The sequence below is a fragment of the Conger conger genome, chromosome 11 (genome assembly GCF_963514075.1).
Source record: "Conger conger chromosome 11, fConCon1.1, whole genome shotgun sequence".
NCBI lineage: Eukaryota > Metazoa > Chordata > Actinopteri > Anguilliformes > Congridae > Conger > Conger conger.
In genome coordinates this window covers 22,493,810-22,519,603 of record NC_083770.1, presented here as the reverse complement: position 1 = coordinate 22,519,603, position 25,794 = coordinate 22,493,810, and the positions used below count along the sequence as shown (strand labels likewise).

The window sequence follows — 25,794 nt, the reverse complement described above, 5'->3', positions numbered from 1 at the left end:
TTTGCTATATCAGGATAGATGTACATACACTACATCTCCCAAGGACTCTCTCCCAGTAGATCAGCCATTGGGCATACACCCTGGAGGCCAGAACCTGTAGTTTATCTATCTGTCATGCTGACAAACAAAATGGAGGGCAAGGGAGAAATGTGCAGAACAAGCTTGCACTGTGTACTTTGTTCTTTTTCTGTGCTGGAATAAGTATTCATTGGAGTTTAAAACAAATATAAAGTATATGAGATACATTTACAGATTATCCCGTACACTATTAACAGAAATTTACTACATTGATTTTCTCTACAAAGTAAAACATTGCCAAGCATATTCCTATTCCCCTGCCAGCTGTCAGCCATCTCTCTATCTCCACCTTTTTAAGTATTTGTTTGCTCTCTCTTTTCTGTTGTCCCTGATGTCAGTGGGGTGTGTGTGGGTGCTACGCTAGGCCCAAGTTGGAATGTATCGAGCGCAACTTTGAACTGCCAATAAAACTCCTTTTTACGCATGTTGTTTGTGAGGAAATCGCTTTAGTGAATTATGTTTTATATTAAAGGGGTACACAGCCGTCTGAATATTAATGGATGTGCATGCTGCTTCAGAGCTGAATGCACTAGGAACTGCAAGCAGGCACTAACAGGCTTATTTTATATGTGGGACTATAAGTAATATATAAACCACTACATGGTGTGGATATAAGAATGTACGGGACGACAAGGGCCATTAACCTTCCTTGATGAGGCCCTATATTCTTGTATAGTCAGAGAACATGGGTTTTTATACCATAGATACAACTAAGGAAAACAGGATTACAAATATTTGCCATATAGTTCTGGTGGCTAGCTGGAATTCTGGATTGACTCCTTGTTAGCAATGAAGGTAGGTTCTGTGAATGCAAACTGCCTAATAATAATAATTTGCTATTTAGCTTATGTTTTTATCCAAAGTGACTTACAGTTGATTAGACTAAACAGGGGACAATCCCCCCTGGAGCAATGTGGGGATAACTCCCTTGCTCAAGGGCCCAACAGCTGCACTGATCTTATTGTGGCTAGACTGGGGCTTGAACCACCAATCTTCCAGGTCCCAGTCATGTCCCTCTACCCATATGATGGGGTGGGGGAAACTGCAGACTCAAACCCTCTAGGGGGGAGGACATGGAAATGGTGAAGACACTATGGACAACTGCCCCTGCAGCAGTTGCTGGTGTTTCAGCTTCAACCATCGGTGAGGCCCTCTGTCTGTAGAACAAAGTACTGCCATATTGGGAGTCACATGCGGAATGCAATGGCCTTTTTCAAACCAATGCCTCAGAGATTAAAACTATATGATTTTGGTAATGGGATGAATGGATGTTGGGATGAGTTATATGATTTTGACTTTTTTTTTAAAAACATACTGGTTTTAAGATGATGTTTTAAAAATGCAAAAGAAAATTTTCAACCAGTAAAGACACATCATCGTAGATGACAAGACTGGTTAAGACAAGTTAAGGACTGCTTGTGTGGCAAATACCCAATTCTATTAGCTGATTGTAGCTAAGAAGTAATTTCTTCAACACTATCCCAGCATGCATTGGGCGAGAGGCAGGAATACACCCTGGACAGCTCGCAATCCATCACAGAGCACACACACTCTACTCTACAGGCAATTTAGAGTTTCCAATTAGCCTAACCTGCATGTGTTATGCAGGGAGAAGATGCAAACTCCACACAGAAATGGATTTGAATCTGGAACCTTCTTGCTGTCAGAGGCTATGATATATAATGGATAACGTGAGAGCTATGCTTCTTCAATGATTGGCCAACTCGCACTCTGTGGATATGGTTATATTTGTCCTGAAAGACATTTCCCTCTGTAGGAAGTGCTTTAACTTGTGGAAATATGACAACTCAATGGCAATAATTAACTACCTTGCCTATGGGTATCTCAGCACTAAAACATCTGGTTTCAGATTAATTTTTGTCCAGGAGATGAGTGTGTGATATGATAAGTGTTTGTTTAGATTAATGTTGTTTTTAATTTAATTTCCTGGATTCAACCTGTATCAATGTTTTAAAAATAAATGCATTCTTGAAAACTAACAGAATTTTATGGATGGGGTAAAAAGTTGGGTAAAAGTTAATTTGGATCTCCGAAATCAATCAATGAAAACATTTAATTTGCAGACAATAATTCTGTAGTTTTCATAACCTACATTTTGAAACGTTTTTCCATTGATTCACACTGTAAATAAGTATTTTTCAATGTATTACGTAAATATTTTCACCATTGTCAACCAATCAGGCTCGAGAATTACTTGTTGTTTATAGGTAACGATTACATACGCAGAATACAGAGAGGTCTAATGGAATCCTTGCATTTTAGCGCAGCAAATGTAGTGAGATAGCTGTAGCCTATAAGTGAAAGAAGTCACGCTCATGACATCACCCAACTGCAAATGAAATGTGGTCTGCTGAGTTCAGTGCATGATTCACAGCACTAGAGTCTTGAGACTGTGGTTTCTAATCGAGCTCCAGTAACGGGCAGAAAGCGATGTTGATTTCGCTTTAAGACTAGCAATAGCTATTGCTGTAGATTTCGAAATCGCCATTGTTGCATTCAGCTGAGCGATGTGGAGCGGAGATCGGGCTTTCGGTTTGAAAGAGCTATCTATGTGAAATACATCGCGCTGCGGAGCGGTCGAGTCTTGGAGGTTTTTTTAATTTCAATCTATTGTTATCAGTGATGATATAGAGGCTGAAGCAGCACGGTGCGTCTGATACACCTGGGATTTCACGACCAGCCACAGTCAGCAAAGCTCATTTTCGAATTTCAGGCTGTGGGATATATAATTCCTGAAAGATCAATTTATTTTTTGCAGTAAATAATAAAGCAAGGCATTCCAGGGGGTTTTATTTCATGGGGATGTGTTCAAGGCAAGAGAGAATACAAAAAGACGTCGACATCGTAATTCAAAGGTGCAAGGCAGAAAAGGACTGCCTGTTTTCTGGTGAGTTTCCCCACTCCACTGGTATTTCCTAGCTAGGTTTCTGCTTAGCCGTTAGCAAAATACTGCCTAATTCTTTATGCACTCTTGCACATTTATTATGGATAGAAATACACGCACAAATGCACACAATATGAGTTATGTGCACTTATGCTCTGCTGATACCATACCACTAAACGAAATGTTTGAATAATGTATTGAAATAATCGATGAGGCAATAATATGCTATTGATTGATTGATTTGCGGTGGTTTCGTCCCTGATAAGATCATTTACAACAAACAACTGCACTCCTTGTAAGTTTATTGATTTTATTGGTATGGAAATTGTTTGATCCAGTACACTAAATTATGATAAAACATTATTATGCTAGTCATGACGATAGGTTGTGCTATACATGCCAAACATATAACACTCAGGTTAGCTGGAGCAACGAAAAAAAACCTGTTATCTAAAGATAACGATTGCAAATGACCAACAGTTTTCCCACACGCAGAACGGATCCCGAAAATATTTATTAACTATCAATCTCTCTCCCTTTCATCCATTGTCAATGGAAACCCCCTTCTGATGTTACCATGGAAACTGCACTTGTTGAAAGGGGACTTTTCTTGAGATTGTGGTGTTTCCAATGTTACATTATATTCATTGTAGTGTGAATCCCTGTTTTTACGGGTCATTTTCCCCTCTAATTTCAGATTTCCGATACACAGACGCCACGTTCACGTTCACTTATTCCAAGGGATCTAAAAGGTACTTATTTTCTTAATTTACCATCAAAATACTGTTCCATCAAAATACATAATACATAAGTGATGGTTGCTATTATTGAAATTAATATTTGGGCCTCTAACTTAATTGAATTTATCGCAGCAGTTGTTTCCCCAAATACTATTCAACATCAATTGGCTTAGGTATGTGGATGCAGGGGGAGTTTGTCGTTGTTTAATAAAATTATTTGAAATGGCAGCTTGTTAACTGTTAGACATGTCTTACGTCATCAGATCAAGTTTGATTGATCATTGTCTACTTTGATTATCGATATAAACGAGTGTAAAATGATGCATCGCCAAAGCAATATATTAAAGATGGTTTAACATGTTCTCCAATGTAGTAGCCTCTTGTTTAAGTGTTATTGGTTCTAATACAGTCAGGCCTATTTTGTGTGAGGAAATAGTGTGTTTTAGGTCATCTTTCAGCTTGGAGATCAGAATGGGGCAGTTATTCTATGATGGTTCCAGGATTTGGGCCTAGAGTGCATAAGTGCTACTACTTACTATGCTGCTGCTGTCACCTGGGATTTCCCAGAAATGAACTCATTCCCAGTCCTCTACTCCTAAATGTTCCGAATCTGTCGATACAGAACAAATAAGTATCTCAGCGTCATGTTTACACTTGTAATTTTGTAATTGTACAGTGTGATTGCACAAGTAAGTCTGTTTTGTGCAACTGAGTCTGACAGGAAATACTCTGTAGGTGTTTCTTTATAGTCAGGCTTAATGTATTATTATTATTATTATAATTACATTTTGCCATGAAGATCCTTTTTTTTTTTTTTTTTTTCAATGGGTATGTTTAGGGGAGGGATATTAAAACAAACTTTATTGCTGTAGAGCCTAAAACCTGAATCTACTATATGCAGTAAGATGAGTCCCCTCTGGCCATAATGGACTTATAGAGTTGATTTCACACTGAACAAGTAAGACTATAGTATGTGGTTCCTTTCCAATGAATAGAAGGTTGAATGTGGGCTTGCTGTTGTGCATATATGCAGGCCACACATAGTGGGAAATGAATCTAAAAACATTGAGGAAACGCTGAGTTTCTTGCGTCTGTCCACAGTGTTTTATTCTCTGGTTTAGCACAGTAGTTCTCATGTGGCTAGATCCAGCATTTCTTTCTACCTTGGCATCTCTGGAGTCTTCACCTTGATTCTTGAGTGCCAGATCATTTTCTGCAACTTGATGCTATTAGTCTTTTGTGCCTATGCGGTGAACATTACTGAGGCATCCAATGCTCACTTTTACTTTAAGAAAAAAGGATGGGGGGGCTGGGTGATTAGCCAGTGCTTTCTTAACACTAAGTTTCATATTTAATAAGTCATTAACTCCGTGGGCAGGCCTGGTTTTTAATTATACGACCAAACCGCAGTGTTCATGTTGGTAAAACAAATAGAATGAAGGCCCGTCAGCCTTAAGCCAGTCGTATTGAATGATTCTTTACAGTAGATGGGTTTTCATAATGCTTGGGGCTATGTGGTTATCGCAGTCTAAAAACGCCCGTTGTGCCACAAATTAGCACACTAAAAGACATTCTCTTTTACACTCATGCAGATGTCATGGAAAAAATGCTCATTTAAAATGAGCTGTTTGAGAAAGCATTTAACCTAGTGCAGTATACAGTATAACAGTGTACAAAAATACAGTCCTAACAAGATTTATGTACATAAAGTCACAATGCCTTGTTTTTTCTTCTTCGTTGTCTTAAGTAGAACATTTAGTCCAGACATGGTCTTCATTGCTTTACCAAGTTGTTTCCATTTCCTATCTCTTTACTGTAACTGTCGTAGGAAGACAGTTCTTCCACTGTTTGTGTACTGGTGATATCATATGTCCTGTGCTGCTTGTTTATTGGCTAGTGCACAATGCATGTAATATCCAACCTGGTAATAGGATATCGGCTGGGTGGCCTTTCACATGGAGACTCAAATTTTTCTCGCCAGTGGAAAATGAGGAGTTTGATTGTGGTCTGGCAGAGATGTGCAAAGATATCATAACACTGAGCAATGAAGAGAGAGAGAGAGAGAGAGAGAGAGAGAGAGAGAGAGAGAGAGCGAGAGAGACAGAGAGTGGTGTGTTTGGACCTGTGTAGAAGGCCTACGAAAACATTCATTTTTATCCTGATCGGTTCTCTCTGGGCTGCCTTTGGCCTTGTTGAATTGTGTGCAAGAGTTCAGTGCCTGAGGACCAAGGCTTAATATACAGACATTAATCATGAATGTGAGAAAGCAGCGGTGGATGCTATGCTGGCTAACGTCTGTTTGCTCTCTGAGTTTCCATTTGGGTCTTTTCTCCGGTCCTGTGATATAGTTTGTTTTATTTCAGAAATATCAGCCTGTATATTTCTGGGGCAGCATGTAGCCTAGTGACTATGCTACATGACTGGGACCTGGAAGGTTGGTGGTTCAAGCCCTGGTGTAGCCATGATGAGATGCACACAGCTGTTGGGGCCTTGAGCAAGGCCCTTAACCCCACATTGTTCCAGGGGGGATTGCTTAGTCTAATGAACTGTAAGTCCCTTTGTATGAAAGCATCAGGTAAATAGCAAATTATATCACGGGCAGGTGTTAATTCTTCCTCTTTCAGTGCAACAGTAATTGCATATGACAAATTTTAATACCAGTATTTCAAAAAAGTTTGTTTTGGCATGTCATGTGAAAATTTGCATTTCCTGATTGTTGCCTGTGTTCTCTGACTTATTGAAGAGAGGTTAATGAAAATGCAATGTCAAAACACTGTCACTTTTTGGAAGGGTTTCAAGGGATGGTTCTAGATTTCCTTAAAAATTGACAATTTTTGGTTGTTGTTTTTATGGCAGCACAGTGGTGCAGTGGGTAGCACTGGTGCCTCACAATAAGATTTTAGGTGGAGTTTTTCGTTCTCCTCGTGTCTGTGTGGGTTTCCTCTGGGTACTCCGGTTTCCTCCCACAGTCCAAAGACATGCAGGACTAAGTGTGTGTGCCCTGAGATGGATTGGTAACCTGTCCAGGGTGTATTCCTGCCTTTTGCCCAGTGCATGCTGGGATAGGCTCCGGCCCCTACACAACCCTGACAAGGTATAAGCAGGGTTAGACTGTGGATGGATGTTTTTATTTGTTTTTTGTTTTTCCTGGTCAGCATATTAGTTGTCAAATACATGCTGGTGGCTATTGGATGCCTGTTTCTGTTTGACTCCAATACCCAGAATGCACTGTGAAGCTGATTATTCCCCTTCTGTCTCTTAGTGCAACAAGGAAACACACTGTATTGATACACATTCCAAATCTTAGTCTTGTACCGTTATATACTAAAAAATTCTTCAAGGTGTTAAGTGTTAAGTGCTGGCTGTATTGGGCCGGGGGGGTTTTTGACATAAATTTTTACTTGCAGAAGTTTGCAGAACTTTGAGATGAGCCATATAGATGGACCACGTTTAACCCTCTGCTCCTGCATATTCTGCAAAACATCCCTCAGAATAACACAATGACTTACCATTTAAAATTGCCTATACAGCATATTACAAAAATAACGTATAAAATAGCACGTTATAATAGTTGTTTTTTTTAAATAAAATATATAAATAAATACACGTGAACAGTATACATGCAGGTGTGTTTATATGAATGGGTCTTTGTGAATGATTTATAATGTAGCCTATTCATTGACAAGCATATTATGTCAAAGAGCCACTGGATCCTACCCAGTCACTCGGTGTTTAGAGGTTTTCGCAATATCGAGCGGGGGTGGAGGAAGCGGTGTGTGGAGTGAGGAAGATGGGGGAGTTGGTCTGCTTGTTCGGCTTGTTCGTCTTGTTCGTGGCTGGAAGAAGCCTGATAATCCTTACAATGCCAGAGAAATGTACTCATTTGAATTTGCCTACTCTAACTGGCTGCTAGTCTACTGGTAAATGTCGAGAAATAGACGTGAAAAAGTCAATAGTTCTGTCTCACCTCGAAGTCCAACTATATTCCACTGCAACAAACCTGAAAGTGGATAGGCTACAGCAGCCGAAGACTTAATATGTCTAAAAAATAAGTATGATAACTATCTAATAAAGTGCACTGGGTGTATATGGAACTAACAACAATATGTAAACAACAAAACCATGGATATGTTTTAAAGATTATCTCACGTAGTTAGCTGTTGGCTATTAGTTAGCTGCATGACGGTTTTTTAATGTGGATACTACTTATTATAGGAAAGATGAAGAATGTATGGCCTATTAAATTTTACAAATCACAAAGTTTGACTGTATTGCACAGTGATGCTATAGAAATCAAGTCAGAGTAAATCATTTTACAATACATATATCACATTACAAAAAAACTAAAAAATAAGTAAATCTAAAAAAGTATTTTAGTACTTATATGAGACTTAAAATCGTATTTCTTTTAGTTTTTCTGCTGAATAAGACATAAATATTGGGTAATAACATTTCACTTGTCAAGAAAACAATAACTTCAAGCTAATATTTTTTCACAAATAGCTACTGTTATTACTGTGGATGGTTCTCACAGAAAGTTGTGTTGTGGCTTGCTGAGATACCCAGCTACTTCAGTTCTGTTCGTTATATCGGTTCTAGACTCTTTCTTTCTGTCACTTTTAGTGACTTTACTCTCCTTACATGTCGACATTTTATCAGGGAATGTATGTATTTATTACACTTTGTGTTATTGATTATGTCTATGACATAAAAAAAAAGACTATCTCATAATCTGTGTGACAGCTGTGGTAAATCTGACATTTGACATGTTTGACAGCTAGCATCGATATCAAACCTATGCAACTGCCAAACATTACATTTTCCCTACCCCGAGAGTACTGTTTGTTAGATGAATCATCAAATTCGCCTCTGTACAAAAATGGTTCATGTGCAGGTTGTAAAGAATAAATTGAATGGGACGGTGATGTGCTGACTTCAGGCTGTATTTTCTTTCCGTATACAAGCAAAGTAGTGCTTGAAACATGGCGTCAATTTGTGTTATTTCCGAATCTCTCAGTGCCGTGATCAGCCACCGCACAGAAGGGAAACCACCACTCCGGCACGCCGGGAAGTCATTACGGAAAACAGAGGCAGCATTACGGATTGCCTCGGAGCATTCAGCCAATAAAGTCCTTTCTTGTTCTGAGGACAACTCAGCGAAGCAAGCGCTCTTATGGTTTCCTACAAAAGAGCGTATTTGTGAAAAGTGTCCCAAAAGCGTATACTGTATTGCCTTGAGACTTTGTCAGAGACAGTAGCATTGTTGATCGGGCTTTGTTGAGCTATTAGCCTGGCACATACAGCGGGATTAGAAGGAATTCATTACCAATGATTCTGCTTCGTTGATACACTTGGACGACTTCAGTATCCTTGAACAGGGACAGGAGTAGCTGGGGTAAATAAAAACGATAGATTTTACACTTCAGACAGGGACTCTGCTTTGTGTTTGTCCCTCTGCATTGTTTTCACCCAGAAGAATCAAAGAGACCATGGCTAAGACAAAGGTATTGTTGCGCCTCATTTTCAGTTAAAGGTATCATATTGACTGACTGCTAGTGGGCAATATCCTAGCAGAAAAGAACCAGACCTGCTTGCAAGAAGTTTGGCTCTGTGTGTTTTTGGCAATCCTCAAACGGTGGCGTTAAGGTTGGCTTGTTTTCTCAGTAAAAAGACATACTTCACCAGGAACACACAAGACCACCTGTTGCAGATCAGTGAGATATCAATACGATCGTATGCTTCTGTCACTTCCTGTGATATTTAATCAGTTTCAGCAAACGAAGAACCTGCAAGACGTTTTTGTATTTAGGCCATGAAGGCAGTTGTACCTTTTTAAAGGTAAACAGGAAATGGAAAGGAGAAGCAGCCCAAACACTAGCTCCTTTCTGCACACAGAGCGATCGGGACTGAGCGTGAGCATGCCAGCTTGGCTGAGACAGAGTTTCTGTTTGTGAAAAAGGGAAAGGTAGTATCTATCTCGGTCTCACTCTGACGTCTGTAATGTACCTTTTCCCGCCCTGCTTTTTGCAAATGAAGTTGTCAGCACCTTGGTTCCTTTAGCCAGGAAATGCAGAAAATTGTCTTAAAGCATGAAAGAAAAGCAAGCCCACACCAAGCCTTGCTGTGAGGCAGAGTAAAGGACCAGAAATTATGAAAATACGAAAAGACAAGCATTTAATTTGCCACCTGTATTTCATGGGTGGAAACGTAGGTACTACATATAGCGATTTGTTTAAAGCAGGTTAATTTGCCTATTGCATGTATTTGAATATGCAATTTCTGTTCTGAATGGAATTGAATGGGTTGTATGCCTGAGCACAACAACTAATGCTACAAGCACATCCAAGCAACAAGCTGTCATTTTATTAACTTTAATAATAATAATGATAGTTAGTTATGTAGCGGGCGGCACGGATGGTGCAGTGGGTAGCACCGCCTCACAGCAAGGAGGTCCTGGGTTCGAATCCCCGTCGGCCGGGGCCTCTCTGTGCGGAGTTTGCATGTTCTCCCCGTGTCTGCGTGGGTTTCCTCCGGGTACTCCGGTTTCCTCCCACAGTCCAAAGACATGCACGTTAGGCTGATTGGAGAGTCTAAATTGCCCGTAGGTATGAGTGTGTGAGTGAATGGTGTGTGTGCCCTGAGATAGACTGGCGACCTGTCCAGGGTGTATTCCTGCCTTTCGCCCAATGTGTGCTGGGATAGGCTCCAGCTCCCCTGCGACCCTGATCAGGATAAGCGGGTTCAGATAATGGATGGATGGATGGATAGTTATGTAGCTGACACTTATATCCAAACCGACTTTCAGTCAATTAGACTGAGGGACAATCCCTTCTGGAGAAATGCAGGGTTAAGGGCCTTGCTCAACAGTTGCATGGCTACATAGTTCCCTGATAATAACCTTTCAAGCAAGAAACCTCAAAACAAGACAAGCCATTTCCTTTCGAAGCAAGCACAACTAACAAGTAAATGATTTCAGAGAGGAATAGATCTAGGGAGTGAGTCAGTGTGTAACTACCGGTGCTGTTTATTTCTTTTGAAAGTTGTAATAAAGTCATTTTTGTCCCCATCAGCCAAGCCTCACAGCTGATCTGAAAAGGCAGAAACTTTGTTGGCAGCTGTATCAGAAAAGAAAGTGATATACTTTGTCACCCTATGAATTTGCATAAACACATGTTATTCTTGGAATACATCTTGAAAGCCAAAGCACATCAGGGTTTTAAGAACCGAAGGATATGATTTGTGAATCAGAAACAAGCCTGTTGACAGCTCGGTGCGTTATTATAATCCCCCTTGAATTTAACCCAGTTGCGTGAATGGAGACGCTGAGCTTTACGAGCAGAAAGAGAAGTCACAGTTGTTGTTTTTTTTTTCTCATGTCGAGTTGTCATTGTGGTATGTGACACGGAAACAACTCACTTCCTGATTAGAGTTCTACAGAAATTCAGGCAAGTGTAGGTGAAGATTGCCTTCGAGAGTATCTGAGAGGTTTTCATTTTATGTTATTCAGATTTTAGAATTTATGCTTAGGTACTCTGGATATTTCACCAGGTGTTGAGTAGATGTCTTGAAAATGTTTTTAATTGTGCGGCAGCACACCACAGTTAAATGAATAATAAACTTTAAAGATGTTATATGAAAAAAATTGCTAATCAGAACATTACGCTTAAGCTGTGATGTGTACTGTATAAGTTGGACATTGCAAGTTTTGTTCCGTCGAACGTCAGGTCAGTGAATTGAAATGAATGCCGTGGTTCTCTTCTTTTTTTTTGACCCTGCTAAGCACATAATTTCCGCTGTCCACAGCTGGTGCCTGTTTAATCAGCACTGCTCACTTGAGCACGCACACACACACACACACACACTCACACGGCAGAAAGTACTGTTTAATTCAGAATTACATAGCAGTGAACATGAGAAACATTTCATATATGGCTAGTATTGGGCCTCTGACATTAAAGCCACCACTTCAATCAAGATGCAGTGTTACCAGCTCTTAGTGCACAAATTTCCAGAGGTGTAAAAATCCAGAATCAGAAAGTAAAAGTCCTCCCCAGTATTTTGTTCCAATCACCTGGATTTGCTACTACAGCCAAGAGGTAATTAGTGAATTCAGGCAGCTAGAACACATGGCAGGACTTTTACTTTCTGACCCCTGGAGGTCTGGAGAATTCAGAAGGTTTGCAGTGTCAAAAGGCCAAGCCGTCAGCACACATCCGGATTACCCGGCCGGATTACGTTGCGCAGGGCGTCCGGCCCCTTTAAGCGAACATGGTGACGGTGCCTCCCTGAACAGGTGGGCTGTGTGACAGAGAGGCTGGAGGCGGAAAACCCTCGCAGCCTTGCGCGTTTCCATGGCGTTCCCGTCCGGTAATGATGTGGAATTGATTTGTTGTTGCTGCGGGAGGTCAGGTCAGGATTACCGCAGATGAAATCCGCTGTGCTGGGTTTGAAGGCTGGACACGCACTGCCTGGCTGGTCCTGCTGCTGCCGCTGACTCTGGGGCTTTTCAACACAGGCTTCTACGCTGCTAGATACTAGTTAGCTTATAGGCAAACTAAGCAGTAGGTACACTTTTGTGATAGGAAAATCCGAGCATTGCTGGGTTGAACAAAGAACCATTTTGCCTGTCAAAAACCCTTGAGCTAGATAGGATTCTCTGGAATCACTGGGTTCCTTTCGAAAAATAATTTCTGAGAGCATGTTATTTTGTTGACAGAGTTCCGGGGGGGGGGGGCGGCATACATTTTGTGATCCATTTCAGACTTCCAAGTTCCCAGCAGGCATTGCAACGCTAGGCTAGCTCATAGCGCTCTCCCTGCGGTGAGAATACGCTCTGTTCCCACTCATTATATGAGCAACTGCTACACTAAGTGGTGTTGGCAGACAGACCTGGCTGGATTATTTCTGATTGGGGTAATTTACAGTAAATATGCTTTGTTTTAGCTCCAGCTGATGTGGATTGCTAACTTATGCTAGCATGCATCCCTCAAGGCTGCTCTGATTTGGCTGTTGAGGTCAAGTAAACATTCACCTGTGTAAGAACTGGCCTTTGTAGCAGGAAGATATTGGATTGCTGAGAAAAGATAAAACCAGTTTTTTTTTCTAAAGCTGATAAGTAACTATTTATTCACTGAATAATTCATAGTTTTTGCAAGAAACGCTTTTTTCTGAGTGGGTGATTAAATATGTCAGTGTTATTTCACATCGACAGTCATTTTGCCAAATCTCAAATCTCAATATTAGATTCCCTGTGGCTAAGCCCTTGTGGCCTATTTAAAGTACAGATTCCAGTAATGCTCACTCACGTTTTGGAGAAAGAATGTTTGTAAAATAATATTTATGTGTTGAATTTCCAAGGTTTATCTTATAAATACACTACTGTCGGTGTTTTTCCTGGCATTGTCTTAGAGAGGTCTTGACACTGACAGCCATGTTGTGCGTTGCCCCTGGAGAAAAACATATCAGATCAGTAGATCTATGTACAGTACTGTATATGCCTTATCGTGTGGCAGCATTTTATTGAGTAATTCTTTAGCATATTTAGTGGTAATTAATATCAAGGGTGCAAAACTCCAGCCCTGCTAGACTGCAGTGTCTCCAGGTTTTTGTGATTTTCTTTTCATAAACAGGCATTGCAGTCAAGGCGTATTGACTGTTTTATGAATCATTATACAACAGTTAGTTCCGACCTTGCAATTTGATTGGCTAAGAGACATTTGAAGGAGTGTCATTATCTCTCGATAAGTCACTCCTAACTTAGCAAAGCCAAAACGCTTTGTTTACATTAGGTTGGGTCATTGTATCAGAAGATATAGTAAACTAGTAACCTAGCAACACTTCAAAAGCCTTCTGTTGTTAAAACGGCATAATAAAAAAAGTTTGAATCAGAGTTTCTTTAATTTGCATGTTCTAAATATATAAATGTGTTGGTAAAACTGTTGTATAATTGCAATAATACACTTCAAATTGTGACATGTAAATTCACTCCTTCACGTAACTGTAAGTAACTAAGCACTTAAGCTAAAACAGCTAACACACTTAAATGGTAAATGCCTTCATCCAAAGCGCTGTACATTGATGCTTCTCATTCACCCATTCACACACATTCACACACTAACAGCTATTGGCTGCCATGCAAGGCACCAACCAGCTCGTCAGGAGCATTTGGGGGTTAGGTGTCTTACTCAGTGACACTTTGACACACCCAGGTTTGGAATCGAACCGGTGACCCTCCGACTGCCAGATAACTGCTCTTGCCTATGGAGCTAATGTCGCTTAGCCAGCATATGCAGGCAGCTACCTAAGTCTGTAAGTGTGCATCATCCCAGACTAATATATTGGACAGCACTGACTGAAAACTTAAGAAGTGCTTTTGTTGTTAAAGTTCAGGTGCTTTCGGTGATGAATGCAGTTTTTAAACTGATGGAACTGACTGGAACACAGACCCATGACTGGCTTAGTTTCAGTTTAAATACCGTCTGTCTCGCTATGTTCTACGTGTCGTCTGCCCAATAGCCCAACCCCCCTAATGAGCTCCCCAGGCACTATTCTCACCGGCGACCAGGTATTTAGGGTGTAATCTGTCAAAGATGGCTGCCGTGAAGCTAATGTCTCATTAGCTCCTGGAGCACCACTGTCTGCTGGTGTCCATCAGACTCAGGGAAGCAGAGAGAGAGGTAGAGAGAGCTAATTAAGGTTGTGTTCCACTGAAAGATATGTTACATCTTTGGTCTTCCAGAAAATTTCATAGGTACATACTCAAATTATTATGAGGTATGTACTTAAATAAATAAATAAATAAATAAAGATAAATTTGGCTGAAAACACTCTCCTGGATATGGAGTAAAGGTTTATGAAGTTTCATCATGATAGGATGACTATGCACTGAGAAAAATGGTCTAATTGTCTAAAATCAGTTTTCGAGAAAATCAACTCCAAAGATAGAAATGGTGAATAATTATACTAATTTCACCATACACGATTTGCAGCATTAAACAGAAAAAGGTGCATTTGAATGAAAACAATTTTAGTGGAACAGAACCTTAACTATTCTCCTCTGCTTCAAGTACTGGACTTCCCATCATCCCCTTTGTCACTGGCTATTCAATTTAGCCCATATTCAGAATTTGGCCCACATTAGAACACTTGAGCTCCACTAAAACATTAAACTGAGAGAGAGGGAGCGAGAGAGAGAGAGAGATTATTAACTATCCTCCAGAATTCGGCCTTGAATACTTGAGCTCACTAAAACATGAACCTGTCATACTGATCTATCCAAGAAAAGAAAAAGAAAGAGAGAATGAGAGCGCTAGAGAGAGAAAGAAGAGAGATAGAGAAAGAGAGAGAGCGAGGGTGAGAGAGATGTTGCTTTAGTGTTGAAGGAAGCCATACATGGCTAGCACACCTCCCTGGTTCTGTGAGCCCTAGTGCACTGCCTGAAACAGCGTTAGCTTTCATCTGGAGGAGCTTGTCAGCTCGCCACCAGATCTCTGCATCGCATACCAGGTGGGAAGGCTAAAATTAAACTGCTGACAGTTTTACACTACATAAAACCCTCCCCCCAGCTCAGCTTTTCATTTAACTCTCTTAATTCCATCTGCATGGATATATTTCATATTACAGATGAAAAGACACATACCTCAGCTCTTTATGTGCTCCAAATATATCAAATAATAATTATAATAATAAACTTTATTTAAATAACACCTTTGATATATAAAATGTAGCTCAACATGCTTTACATTAAGCCAATTACAAGGAATTGCAAAGACAACACATTGTAGATGAAAGAATACATAAACACTGTGATTGTGGAAATGTAGCCCCACACCAATCACTTTTAGGGGCTTTCCCCTGTTCTTCCCTCAAGTAAGATAGCACCGATTGTGAGAATATATACTGTAATTCCAAACAACAACCAACCAAAAAACACTTTGGGGCCTTTCCCCTGCAAAGATTGTAAATATAGAACGTATTAAACGCAGATTAATAGTAATCATCTCCCTGATTATTTTGGAAGCGTTGCAAACATTTATTTTCTTTCCAAACAAAGCTGTGGCAGTCGCTCTGGATAGGACTGTCTGCTAAGTGCCTGTAATGTAATGTACATCTCTGAGGCCTGAGACTGGAGGCACAAGCCTGCATTTATTCTCCATTGGATACGATTGAGGGTTTTTTAAAGTAATAACGCTGACTGATATCCTTTATTTTCTCAGTTTAAAATCGATACAAGCCTACCCTGGTGTACAATCCATCTTTACCAGCTACCTGCTGTTTCAAAACATAGCTTGAGCTGGCTAAACCATGTCAAGTATGGAGCTGATCTGAACTGGTCAACCAGCTACCAGCTGTTTCAAAACCTAGCTTGAGCTGTTTTTTTTTTGTTTTTTTTTAGCATTCCAGCAAAATAAATCTTACCTCCTCTTCTCTTGTGTAAGGAACAGAGAACATTGCTTCTGTGTATATATGAGTGACCCGCCATTTTGTATCAAAATAAACACAGGTTTTTTTATTAATGAATCACGTACACAGTTCCAGGCACCTGCATTTCCCATGGTTCCTCTTTCCAGTACACTGTTGCCTCATGGTGAGATTGATGAGGATGTGCAAGACAGGGCTGTGCTGACAGACTTATGCACCTTTTGGACAAAGCCAATCAACTGTCGCAGACATTTTGATTTACCACTGGTTTCTTAGGTACTTTACTTCAGTGATGTTCAGGGCTCAGTGGTGCTGAAAACCATTGAAACCAGCAGACACTGCAGTCTTCCATGGGAGTGCGTGTGTCTGTTTGTGTGTGTGTGTGTGTGTGTGTGTGCGTATAGTGTGTCTGTGTAAATGTATGTGTATGTGTGTGTAAGTTTCTATGTGTGTGTGTGTGTATGAGTGTGTCTTTGTACATGTATGTGCGTATGTGTGTATGGGGGCCTGTGTATAGAATAAGTGTGTGTCAGCATCAATGTGCGTGTGATCGATACCACATGGATGTGCATATGCTGTAACAGTCAGCAGGCTCTGAAGCTGGTCAGGCCCCCACTGAATATGGAGCTGAGGCAGCACTGGAGTTCCCAGGGGGAGGGGCTGTGGTTCCCATGGAGAGGGGGGTGGGGGTGGGGGGGGGTCATTGCATTGTTTAAAACTGCTGTCCGGGAGGTGCCAGTTCGGTACTGGTGTTAATCTGTCACTGGACTGAGCGGGGTGGGGGGCACTGACAAGGCCCGGAGGAGACGGGGCTCCCCAATAACGACGTGCTTCGCAGATCCCCTGTAAAAACGAGGGGAACGTGTCAGAGGCTCCCGTGCTCTCCCGTCCTCTTGCAGCTGCATAAACGGTGTGGGTGTCAGCGGGACACGCTTGCACTGGCGGCGGTACACAAAGGGAATATTCCGCGTCGAGCCCCGCTCTCACAAACGCCTATATTAAAGTCATCAATCTCGGGTCGGGTGACGAGCACAGGCAGACGTGAAATACGGGGGAGGTAGAGCCAGGAGACATATTTCTCTTACCTTTTGCTATGCATGCTGGGAATCTATAAAAAGGTCCGGGGTTCTATCTTAAGGAGATAAAGAGGCTTTTGTCCTGGAAATTGAGTAATGGATTTAGGTTAATTTCAAAGGCATGTTTTTTTTTTTTCCAGCACTTAGACAATGTAATATCAGTGAGTTGCAGAGAGAGTGGATTTTGAGCCTCGCTGGGTTTTTTTAACTGGGAGAAAAGCGACTGCTGATTGCGCTGAACAGAATGCGTCATTAGAGCGCGTGCCCACGACGTTTCAGTGCAGGTGCCAGATCAAAGGAAACGCTCTGGCTGTCATCGGCGGCCCCCGAGCCGCCGTTTCTGCCGCTGCGAGCACGCCGGGGAACTGCGGCGTTTACACGAGCAGCAGCCACACAGATTACAGCGTCAAACTCCTGTCATAATACACGCACGTAGCCGCCTTGCTTCGCTTGTTTACTGTGATTGTTTGAACCGTCGTCTTCCAGATAAGATCTTACACCTGCTCTTTTTGCAGTGAACAGATTAGCCACGATTAACAGTGAATACAGCCCGTTGCAAGCATTTAAGTATTTTAATTTCCATCTTCAGGTTCAGTTTCTGTTATTCTTATGGATTCATTATTATTATTATTATTATTTTTTATCATGGGCATACTTTTTATCAACAGATTCCAACAACATATTATGCTTCCAATGTCCTAATCCAAATTTCAAGTCCTGTGTTGATTTATTTCTTTTTTTCATTGGTCGTACCGGAGGGTGAACATACCAGCCGCTTCCAAAGGCTTTATGGCCATTAAAAGATGTGTGAAAATGTGACTCAGCATGTGCAGTGCAATTACAGTTCCCCTCAACTCCCAGGGGCAAGGTGAACTTTGAATAATTTCTATTTTAAACAGTTACCACCAGTGTCACTTTTCCTGCTCGGAAGTTTCTCTTTCCTGCACGAGTCCCTCTATGACGATGCAAAATGCATAATGGGTTAAAGTGATATTTTTAGTTTTAGTAAGTTTGAGTGGAGAATCAATGCACTTGTATGCTTGAAATGTGTACAAATACACCTGTGCAGTTTTGGAGCTTTCCTGACAGAACCTTACATTTCATAGTCATACAATGCTGTGTATCAATTTCAGAAAGCTTCCCTGCATTTTACTGACCTTGCTTACTTGATTGAATGTGTAACTGAGCCAACGGTTTGCTTAATTTGTTTTTCAAAGTGCTCCTTGACTGAGACACACCTGGAGCGTTCAGCTTGTTTACTGAGTCCTCTGTGCAGCTTGACATGGCCAGTGTTTTTGGGGAGAGAGAAATGACTAATGTCAGCACAGCCTCCATCTGTTGTTATCTGGTCAAGCTGTGGTTAGATTAACAGTCATTTCTCTCTCTGAAATGCAAACACAGGGATTAATGTTGACTGTACATTATATGGCATTAGGTTAAATGTGTTTTTTTTCATATATACATTTTATGTAATCTATTGTGTAATATCATCTTGACAAGTGTATGTTAATCAATTCACATTCAGACCAAGGAATGAGGAGTTGAGTTTTTTTTTAACCATACCTCAATTCCTTTTGATGAAACTTAAAATAGTAACACCTTTGTGTATTCCAATTTGAAGTACAGTACAGACCATTTAAAGTTTGTTGTATCTTTAAGATGAGCCAAACAAACAATAACTGAAAATATCTCATTAATGCGTTTTTTTAAATTTTTATTATTTAGTAAGGAAATGTTGACAAATATCAAATGGTTCATGTGGCCTTAGACTGCATATTCAAAATATTCTCATTAAACTTTTATAAACGTCTCCTTCCTTCATAGATCAAATGATGCGAGTAGTGTCTTCAGTAGTCTCCAAGGACACAACTAATTTAATTCAGTTTCACAGCTTAAGAGTTCTAAGCCAACACTGAAGCTTTCATCATATGACTCACTGAAGTGGACATTTTGGAGAGAAACTTGCAGCATAGCAGTAATGTTGGCAGAAATGTTTTTTTGTTTTTTTTGTCTGCTACAGAACATGCTGGAAGTTTGCGCACTGAAAGGTTGTTTAGAACAGTGACGTAACATATTCCTTTGTAGCATTTCACCTGTATGCTAATTCCAAGTTGTGTGAATCGGAGCATTTCAAGACACATTGTGGTAGGAGGACCTGGATGGACAGCCATATGAAAATTAGAATAATGAAATGCCTAATAACAAAACAGGAAGACATCAGTGTCTGCAGTGTGCTATGTGACTGTTTCTGATCTGTTTTTGTGTGAACATTTTTTTTTCATTTGTTGTAACACAATACAGTGGATCTATATTCTCCCATTAATGGGAAGTGTTATCTCTTGAGTGTTTGAAGTACTGACTCAAAGCAATTGGCGGCTCATTGCATTACTTACTACACTCCAGCATAAGCAAGTCTTACACATTTTGGTAATAGGAATAAAACATTGAAATACAAATTTTGAGGAAACCTCACTAAAGAGAGGTAAAGAGATACCTTCCACTGGGATTATGACAAGAGCCTTCGGGGCTGGATTACATTACAGTTATTTAGCTGATGCTTTTATCCAAATCGATTTACAGTTGATTTGACTAAGCAGGGGACAATCCCCGCCGGAGCAATGTGGGGTTAAGGGCCCAACAGCTGCATGGCTACACCGGGGCTTGAACCACCAATTTTCTTTTCACCTTATGCTGCCCTCCTTGAAGTTAAAATATTTACAGCGGTCTTGACAGTGATGTCAGAAACAGTGCTAGCATTTTTCCTGGTTTCTCAGAGGCCGTGTTTCTGATGTTCTTTTTAAATGAATAGTATTTCAGGTATTTGGTCAGTACATAGTTATAATGTTCCAGTTATGGAGAGCGTTGTTTGTAAGAATGACGTGTCTTCTACTGAAATATCACTCAAGCATTTGCTCTTTGCCTGAAGCTCTTATTTGGGGGTAACAGAATCAAAAAAGAATCATTGTTCCTGACATGTCAGACAAGACTAATCTTTATTCTTTTCTTCTTTTTAGGGTGTCCTATTCTGTACACGTCTCGGAAGATTATCCAGGTACAGTAATGCTTTCTGTGTGTAGGCCAGAACACAACTGTGTGTGATATGCTTCTGTTTTTCATGCTGTATGCACGTGGCTAATCAGTAATGGGGGTATAGTTCTATAATCGTAATGCTCTGTAGGGTTTTGAGACTAGTTCTGCTATCTGTGAATCATTATGAGTGTTATGTATGACGATAACAAATTGCATCTCTATGATTCTTGCATGGCTCAGTAGTTCACTTGTAACACTCATGATTTTAACACACCTCCTTTTTTTTCTAAAACATGTAAAATATAAATTCAGAAATAGAAACCATGATTCATTATACTAATTCTCATTTTTACATCTATTGTAGTATATTATTGGCCGTCATCATCATACATGGCACTCCATTCATAAAATAGATAAATAAAATATCATTATTTAATATTCATTTTGTGAACATTATTGTGTGACACCACAGAGTCCTGCTTCTTAATAAATTGCATTCATTATTAAATTTAACATAAGTAGCTCATTACAGTAAATTAAACTGTCCACAAGATGCGTAAAACCCATACTAGCCTATAGGATCCTGACAGGATCATAATTTCGCACATTGTCGTGCCGTCTGTTACTGAAACACCCTTCCCTCAGTTTGGCCAGGATAGCAGCTGTTCCCTAATTGAATCATTGAGTCATGAGGCAGATGAGTCAGTGATTTGCTGGTGGGAAGGCAGTTTAAGGACATGGCAGGGAATGACACCTTTTAAAAATGACATCATTCCTTGTAAATGAGAACCTGAGCAGGCCTACTAAGAGTTGTAATTATCAACGGTCATACTAAAAAGGACAATGGCCTTCCAACATAAATTTGAACTTAAAAACAGCTGTAATTACCTTCACTTAGTGACAGAATGCTCACAGGGCATTTTATTCAGCAATAATGAAGAGATGAGGTTGAAAATAATCAATGAATGCAAGTATCTCTCTCCGCTCAGAATCCGTACGTTAAAGCCTGCATCATGAGCTCTGGGAGGTGTTTCACACGTACATGCTTCATTTCAGCTCTTTACCCCAGGAGAATTTGCCGCTGTTATCAACACTGTATTTGTACTAAAATAGCGAGATGCTTTTCCCATGTGGGAATGCGTTAATGGGGAAGCGAGTGCTGGAAGACGGAATTAACACAGCCCGTTTTACGCCGTAGTGTTGGGCCGACAGGGAGCGGGGCAGAGAACAGTGCACATATCAAAAGTGGAATCATTTTGCAAGTCATGGGTGGAGTTGACCTTTCATAACCACAGAACCGCTGATTGTGTAACGCACTGCGCTTTCATGACATGCGTTAAGCCATGCCTTCTTGCTGAGACAGAAAGGTTGTGAAAATGCATGGGAACTGAGTTGATTTTGTGTTTTTTTGAAGAAAGCTTATGTGCAAATTATTGCTTGTACATATTTTGTTTATTGCTATAAATAATGTGTTTTCTTTCCAGACAACACCTATGTGTCTAATTCTGAAAACGATGATGACGTTTTAGTTACAAGAGATCCTATCCCTGTCATTTTCCACAGAGTGTCAACAGGTAAGGGCCAGGGCAGCATTCTAATGTGAGGAACTGTGCAGTGCTGTGTGGAAGTCTTCATATTTAAACTGCAGAAATTAAAATTAGAAATAAAATGATCCTTTTTAGTCTAGAGAGTTTGGCATGATGGAAGCTCTAGGAGAAGATGGTGAGAGTGTCCCATGTTTTGTTTAGTGAAGTTCAGGCAAGCAGTCTCAGAGACGAGAACAGCAATCTAATGCTTATCTGTTTTTTTTTCCCTCTAGCAATTATTCACGTGTTTATATACTGTCTGCATATCTCAGAATAAGTGTTGACACCGGAGGCTAAGAATCCAATAACTAGTCATAAGCAGGTCTGCATACAGAGTGTGTAGGGCCTGGGGTGCATTCCACTTGCTAATTTCAAAAGCATTTTGTCTCAAGCACACTGTTGACTCCTCTGTAAACAATATAATCTTTTTTTCTCATTTGTAATGCCTCAGCAACTCAACCTTGTGTCACCTAGACCTTTCTGCCTGGGGCAGTGTTCTTAGGGGCTACTGTATTCACTGGTTTCACCACAAAATGGGCTTGGCTAATCAGGGCTAATGGTGCTGTTACTGGATTTTCCTTGCAGTGCTCCACTACAAATTATTTGCGGGAGAAATTTGTAGGTGGCCCCAGGTATTTTATGCTGCAAAAAATAAAAGTAAAGGTATTTTGGAAGTAAAGTGGACTGTTTGATTGATAAAGAGTACATAGAAATTGTTTTTGAAATGAGTTGTTCAATTCATTTTTTGAGCAATTACATGATGACAGCGGGTCTTACATATGAATAAGTGCCATTATGTTTTTTCTTTGTAGCAGCACAAACACATTTTATACATTTCCATTGCTATGAACTGATAACAGGTACAGTTCATGTGACTTTTCAGATCAGTGGTACGAATAAAAAACTAAATCCTGCCAAGTAATTAGAAGGTGTTGGAACTAATTTCAGTAGTCCAGGATGAGTAGTACTCAGTCAGAAAGGAAGTGGTTTAAATTGGTTGCAATTTGCATGTTAAATAATCAAATTGGGTTGAGTTGTATGACTAATTCTTACAGTCGGTGCAAAAGGATGCTAAGTGTATTATCAATCTCTTACTATCAACAGAAATTAGAATAAACAATGATGTCACCAGCTGCCTGTCAATTAAATCAAAACTTCAGATTGACAAGAACCAGGTAAGACACATTTCCCACAATTCATCTTGTGTCTTCAAAACGCATTTCCCATTACTAAAAGGGTGCCAGACTGAAAACATTAGGGAACCATTCATGTATGCAGGAGTAAAACAGGATAATTTAACTGCTCACAGAAATTATATTTTTGAGGTTTTTCTACATAGCCATAGGGACCTTGTTCCAGACATAAAATGACCATAAGAAACAGTTTATTGAAGGAGTGCTAGAGTTCTCTGTATTATGTAAATGTTATACACATTTGCCATTGGTGGCCAGTCTTACAACGTGCATGAGTTAAATCCTGCTTAAGGGGAGTATTTACACCTGGAACAGAGAGGTAACTCCTGCTCTTCACCTTTCAGTGTCATCCCACCATAGAGGAGGATTCGGAAGGGGACAATGACTCCGAGGAGTTCTACTATGGTGGTCAGGTGGGTGGGCTGAGCCATTGATTGATTGATTGATTGATTTTAACATATTATATGTGGTGCCAGTAGCTCTTAGACAACATCCATATACATAGTAATATTATGGAGGAGACTAAACACAAACCTTTGTCATTATCAAATCAACAAGGCCCAAGTCCTTATATTTGGGGTATTCCTAGCGCTTTAAACTGTGCTTCCCCCTAGGGTCTTTCAGCGCACTTGTCCCTGGTTATGGGTATGCACTTTGTTGTATGTCGCTCTGAATAAGAGCGTCTGTGACATGCCTATAATGTAATGAAAACACAATAAAGTCAGGATGACTGGTTTCCATTGGGGTCCTCGCTGTACAAGGCCATGGTCAGCACGAGCAGGACTTGAGAGTATGAGTCACACATTAATTAACTGAACTCCATTTCCCTATCCTGATATTTCCTGCAAATTGCAAACTAATATTAAATTATTATTTTGTAGAGTGAGGCACGCTTTATCAGTGTGTGTACAAATGCGTGTATTTACATTGACTTTCTCATCAACAATTTAACGCAATTGGCAGAAGCATAAATAAGAAATGACACTAACAGGCTGTTAATGAAAGTTTGATGCTTTCATTGTGTAATAATTGCAGCCTACCCGGACCCAGGGAAGAAAGCGATCACATTTTTTATCTAATGTACATCACCACCCACTGAAACAAGCCAAGGATATTATCACTGTTATGTATGCACGTATCTGTAGATGTGACTATAACAACAATGTCTGAATCTGTGAAATCTAAATACTAGCAAAAAGCATATTTATGTTATCATATGAATACCATACTAAATATCAATACAATTATTTTATAAAGGATGTATTTTTTAGCCGCATGTAGTGATCACAGTCCCATTGGCCTGTGTCTTGCCATTTAATTTCATGATGGATCTTTTTCTAGATTTGACATTATTGGCTTCAAATGTATTTTAATTATGCTGTGAGTGTTGATACAATCAATTTGCTAAATTGACCTTGTTGTATAATATTTAGAGACAGATGTTAATTTGCAGTTGTGTCTGAGTGTTTCATTTGGCATGCATCGCAAACATTTTATTTAATGCATTAAATAAAACCAACCGTTCTCCAGGCATTCAAATTAAAATGTGTTACACACAGTGTTCCTTCCTCGATTGAATATTATTATGGTCTCATTTAGGAATTTCTAAACATAATTAATCTTGTTCAAAATGCTGTACTGTAGAGTGTACCTGTGTACCTGCCAAAATGTCAAATATGTATATTTCAAATCCCATCTGCTCTGATTATATTTCTATTCAGTATCGATTCTCGGAGGAGAGTCTGATTGCAGATATTGTTGAGACATTGTTCTCACATTGACAAAGGGTCATTTTCTGCCAAGTCATTATTATGTATTTTTCCACATTAAATAAATAATATTCAGCATACCATAATATGGTCAACTGGTGGCATTGGGATATTTTCTTCACTTGCACAATTAACTCATAGTTTAGGATGTTACTGTTAAACGTTAACTTCCATTGGCATAACTTTATACTCCCCTGGTTTTTTCTGCAATTTTTTGCAAGTCGACTATTAAGAAGATGTGATTTGAGGCAAATGTAGTCGGTATTCACTCAAATGGTCCCCTGGAGCATTAGAAAATTAACCAATCTTAATGTGAAAGATGAATTATGTTTTCATTGAAACAACATATGGGGCTTGCTAAAATCACACAATACAATTTACAGACGAATGAAACAAGCACTATAGGGAATTGGGAATGTCTGTGTTGGGATTTTACAAAGTAAAAGTTGTTTATTTCCACCAAGGTAGACTCAGTGTAGAGCCTGATTAAACCATAATGTTCTCTGCACCTACAGTGTCAAACCCAAGGCCTTTAACAAATTTGCTGCTCGTTGCCTGTTAGCCTACAAACTTTACAATACGCTGAAAACGCTAAAAGATTATTCCTGTCACATCACTACCTGAGCATGCATGACTTTTTATTTCAGGGAAAATGACCTGAGAAGTCAAGGACAGAAATGTTCTCTTAAATTTTATTTTAAAGAGAAAAGGCTGGAATAAAATACTTTCCTATAAAAAAATAAATAAAACTTTTTGGAACTTTCTCGTCAGTCGAAATAAGTGGCTGACTCATTCTTCACTGTAGTTGTTCCCAAACAAAATGAACGGACTGTAATTCATATCTGCAGACTTCCCTCTCCGGAATAATATGCCAATTCCGTTGAACAATGCCAAAAAAATCCATTAACTATGACTGAACTCAGCCTGCCCAGTGTCGCCCAAGACAGAATTATTCTGCTTTGATTAATTTCTATTCCATAGCACTATATTTACAGTG

At 39.9% G+C, this 25,794-nt stretch overlaps 1 protein-coding gene across 1 annotated transcript in view; it reads left to right on the top strand.

Annotated features, from left to right (window-relative positions):
- Positions 1 to 2,349: 2,349 nt before the first annotated feature.
- parp8 (poly (ADP-ribose) polymerase family, member 8) overlaps positions 2,350 to 25,794 on the top strand; it is a 51,050-nt gene continuing 27,605 nt past the window's right edge. The window contains exons 1-6 of the mRNA XM_061259570.1: positions 2,350 to 2,986; positions 3,681 to 3,735; positions 20,234 to 20,271; positions 21,734 to 21,823; positions 22,940 to 23,010; positions 23,373 to 23,441. Coding sequence (XP_061115554.1) covers positions 2,896 to 2,986; positions 3,681 to 3,735; positions 20,234 to 20,271; positions 21,734 to 21,823; positions 22,940 to 23,010; positions 23,373 to 23,441 — 414 coding nt within the window. The 5' untranslated portion in view covers positions 2,350 to 2,895. The remainder of the gene's footprint in view (positions 2,987 to 3,680; positions 3,736 to 20,233; positions 20,272 to 21,733; positions 21,824 to 22,939; positions 23,011 to 23,372; positions 23,442 to 25,794) is intronic.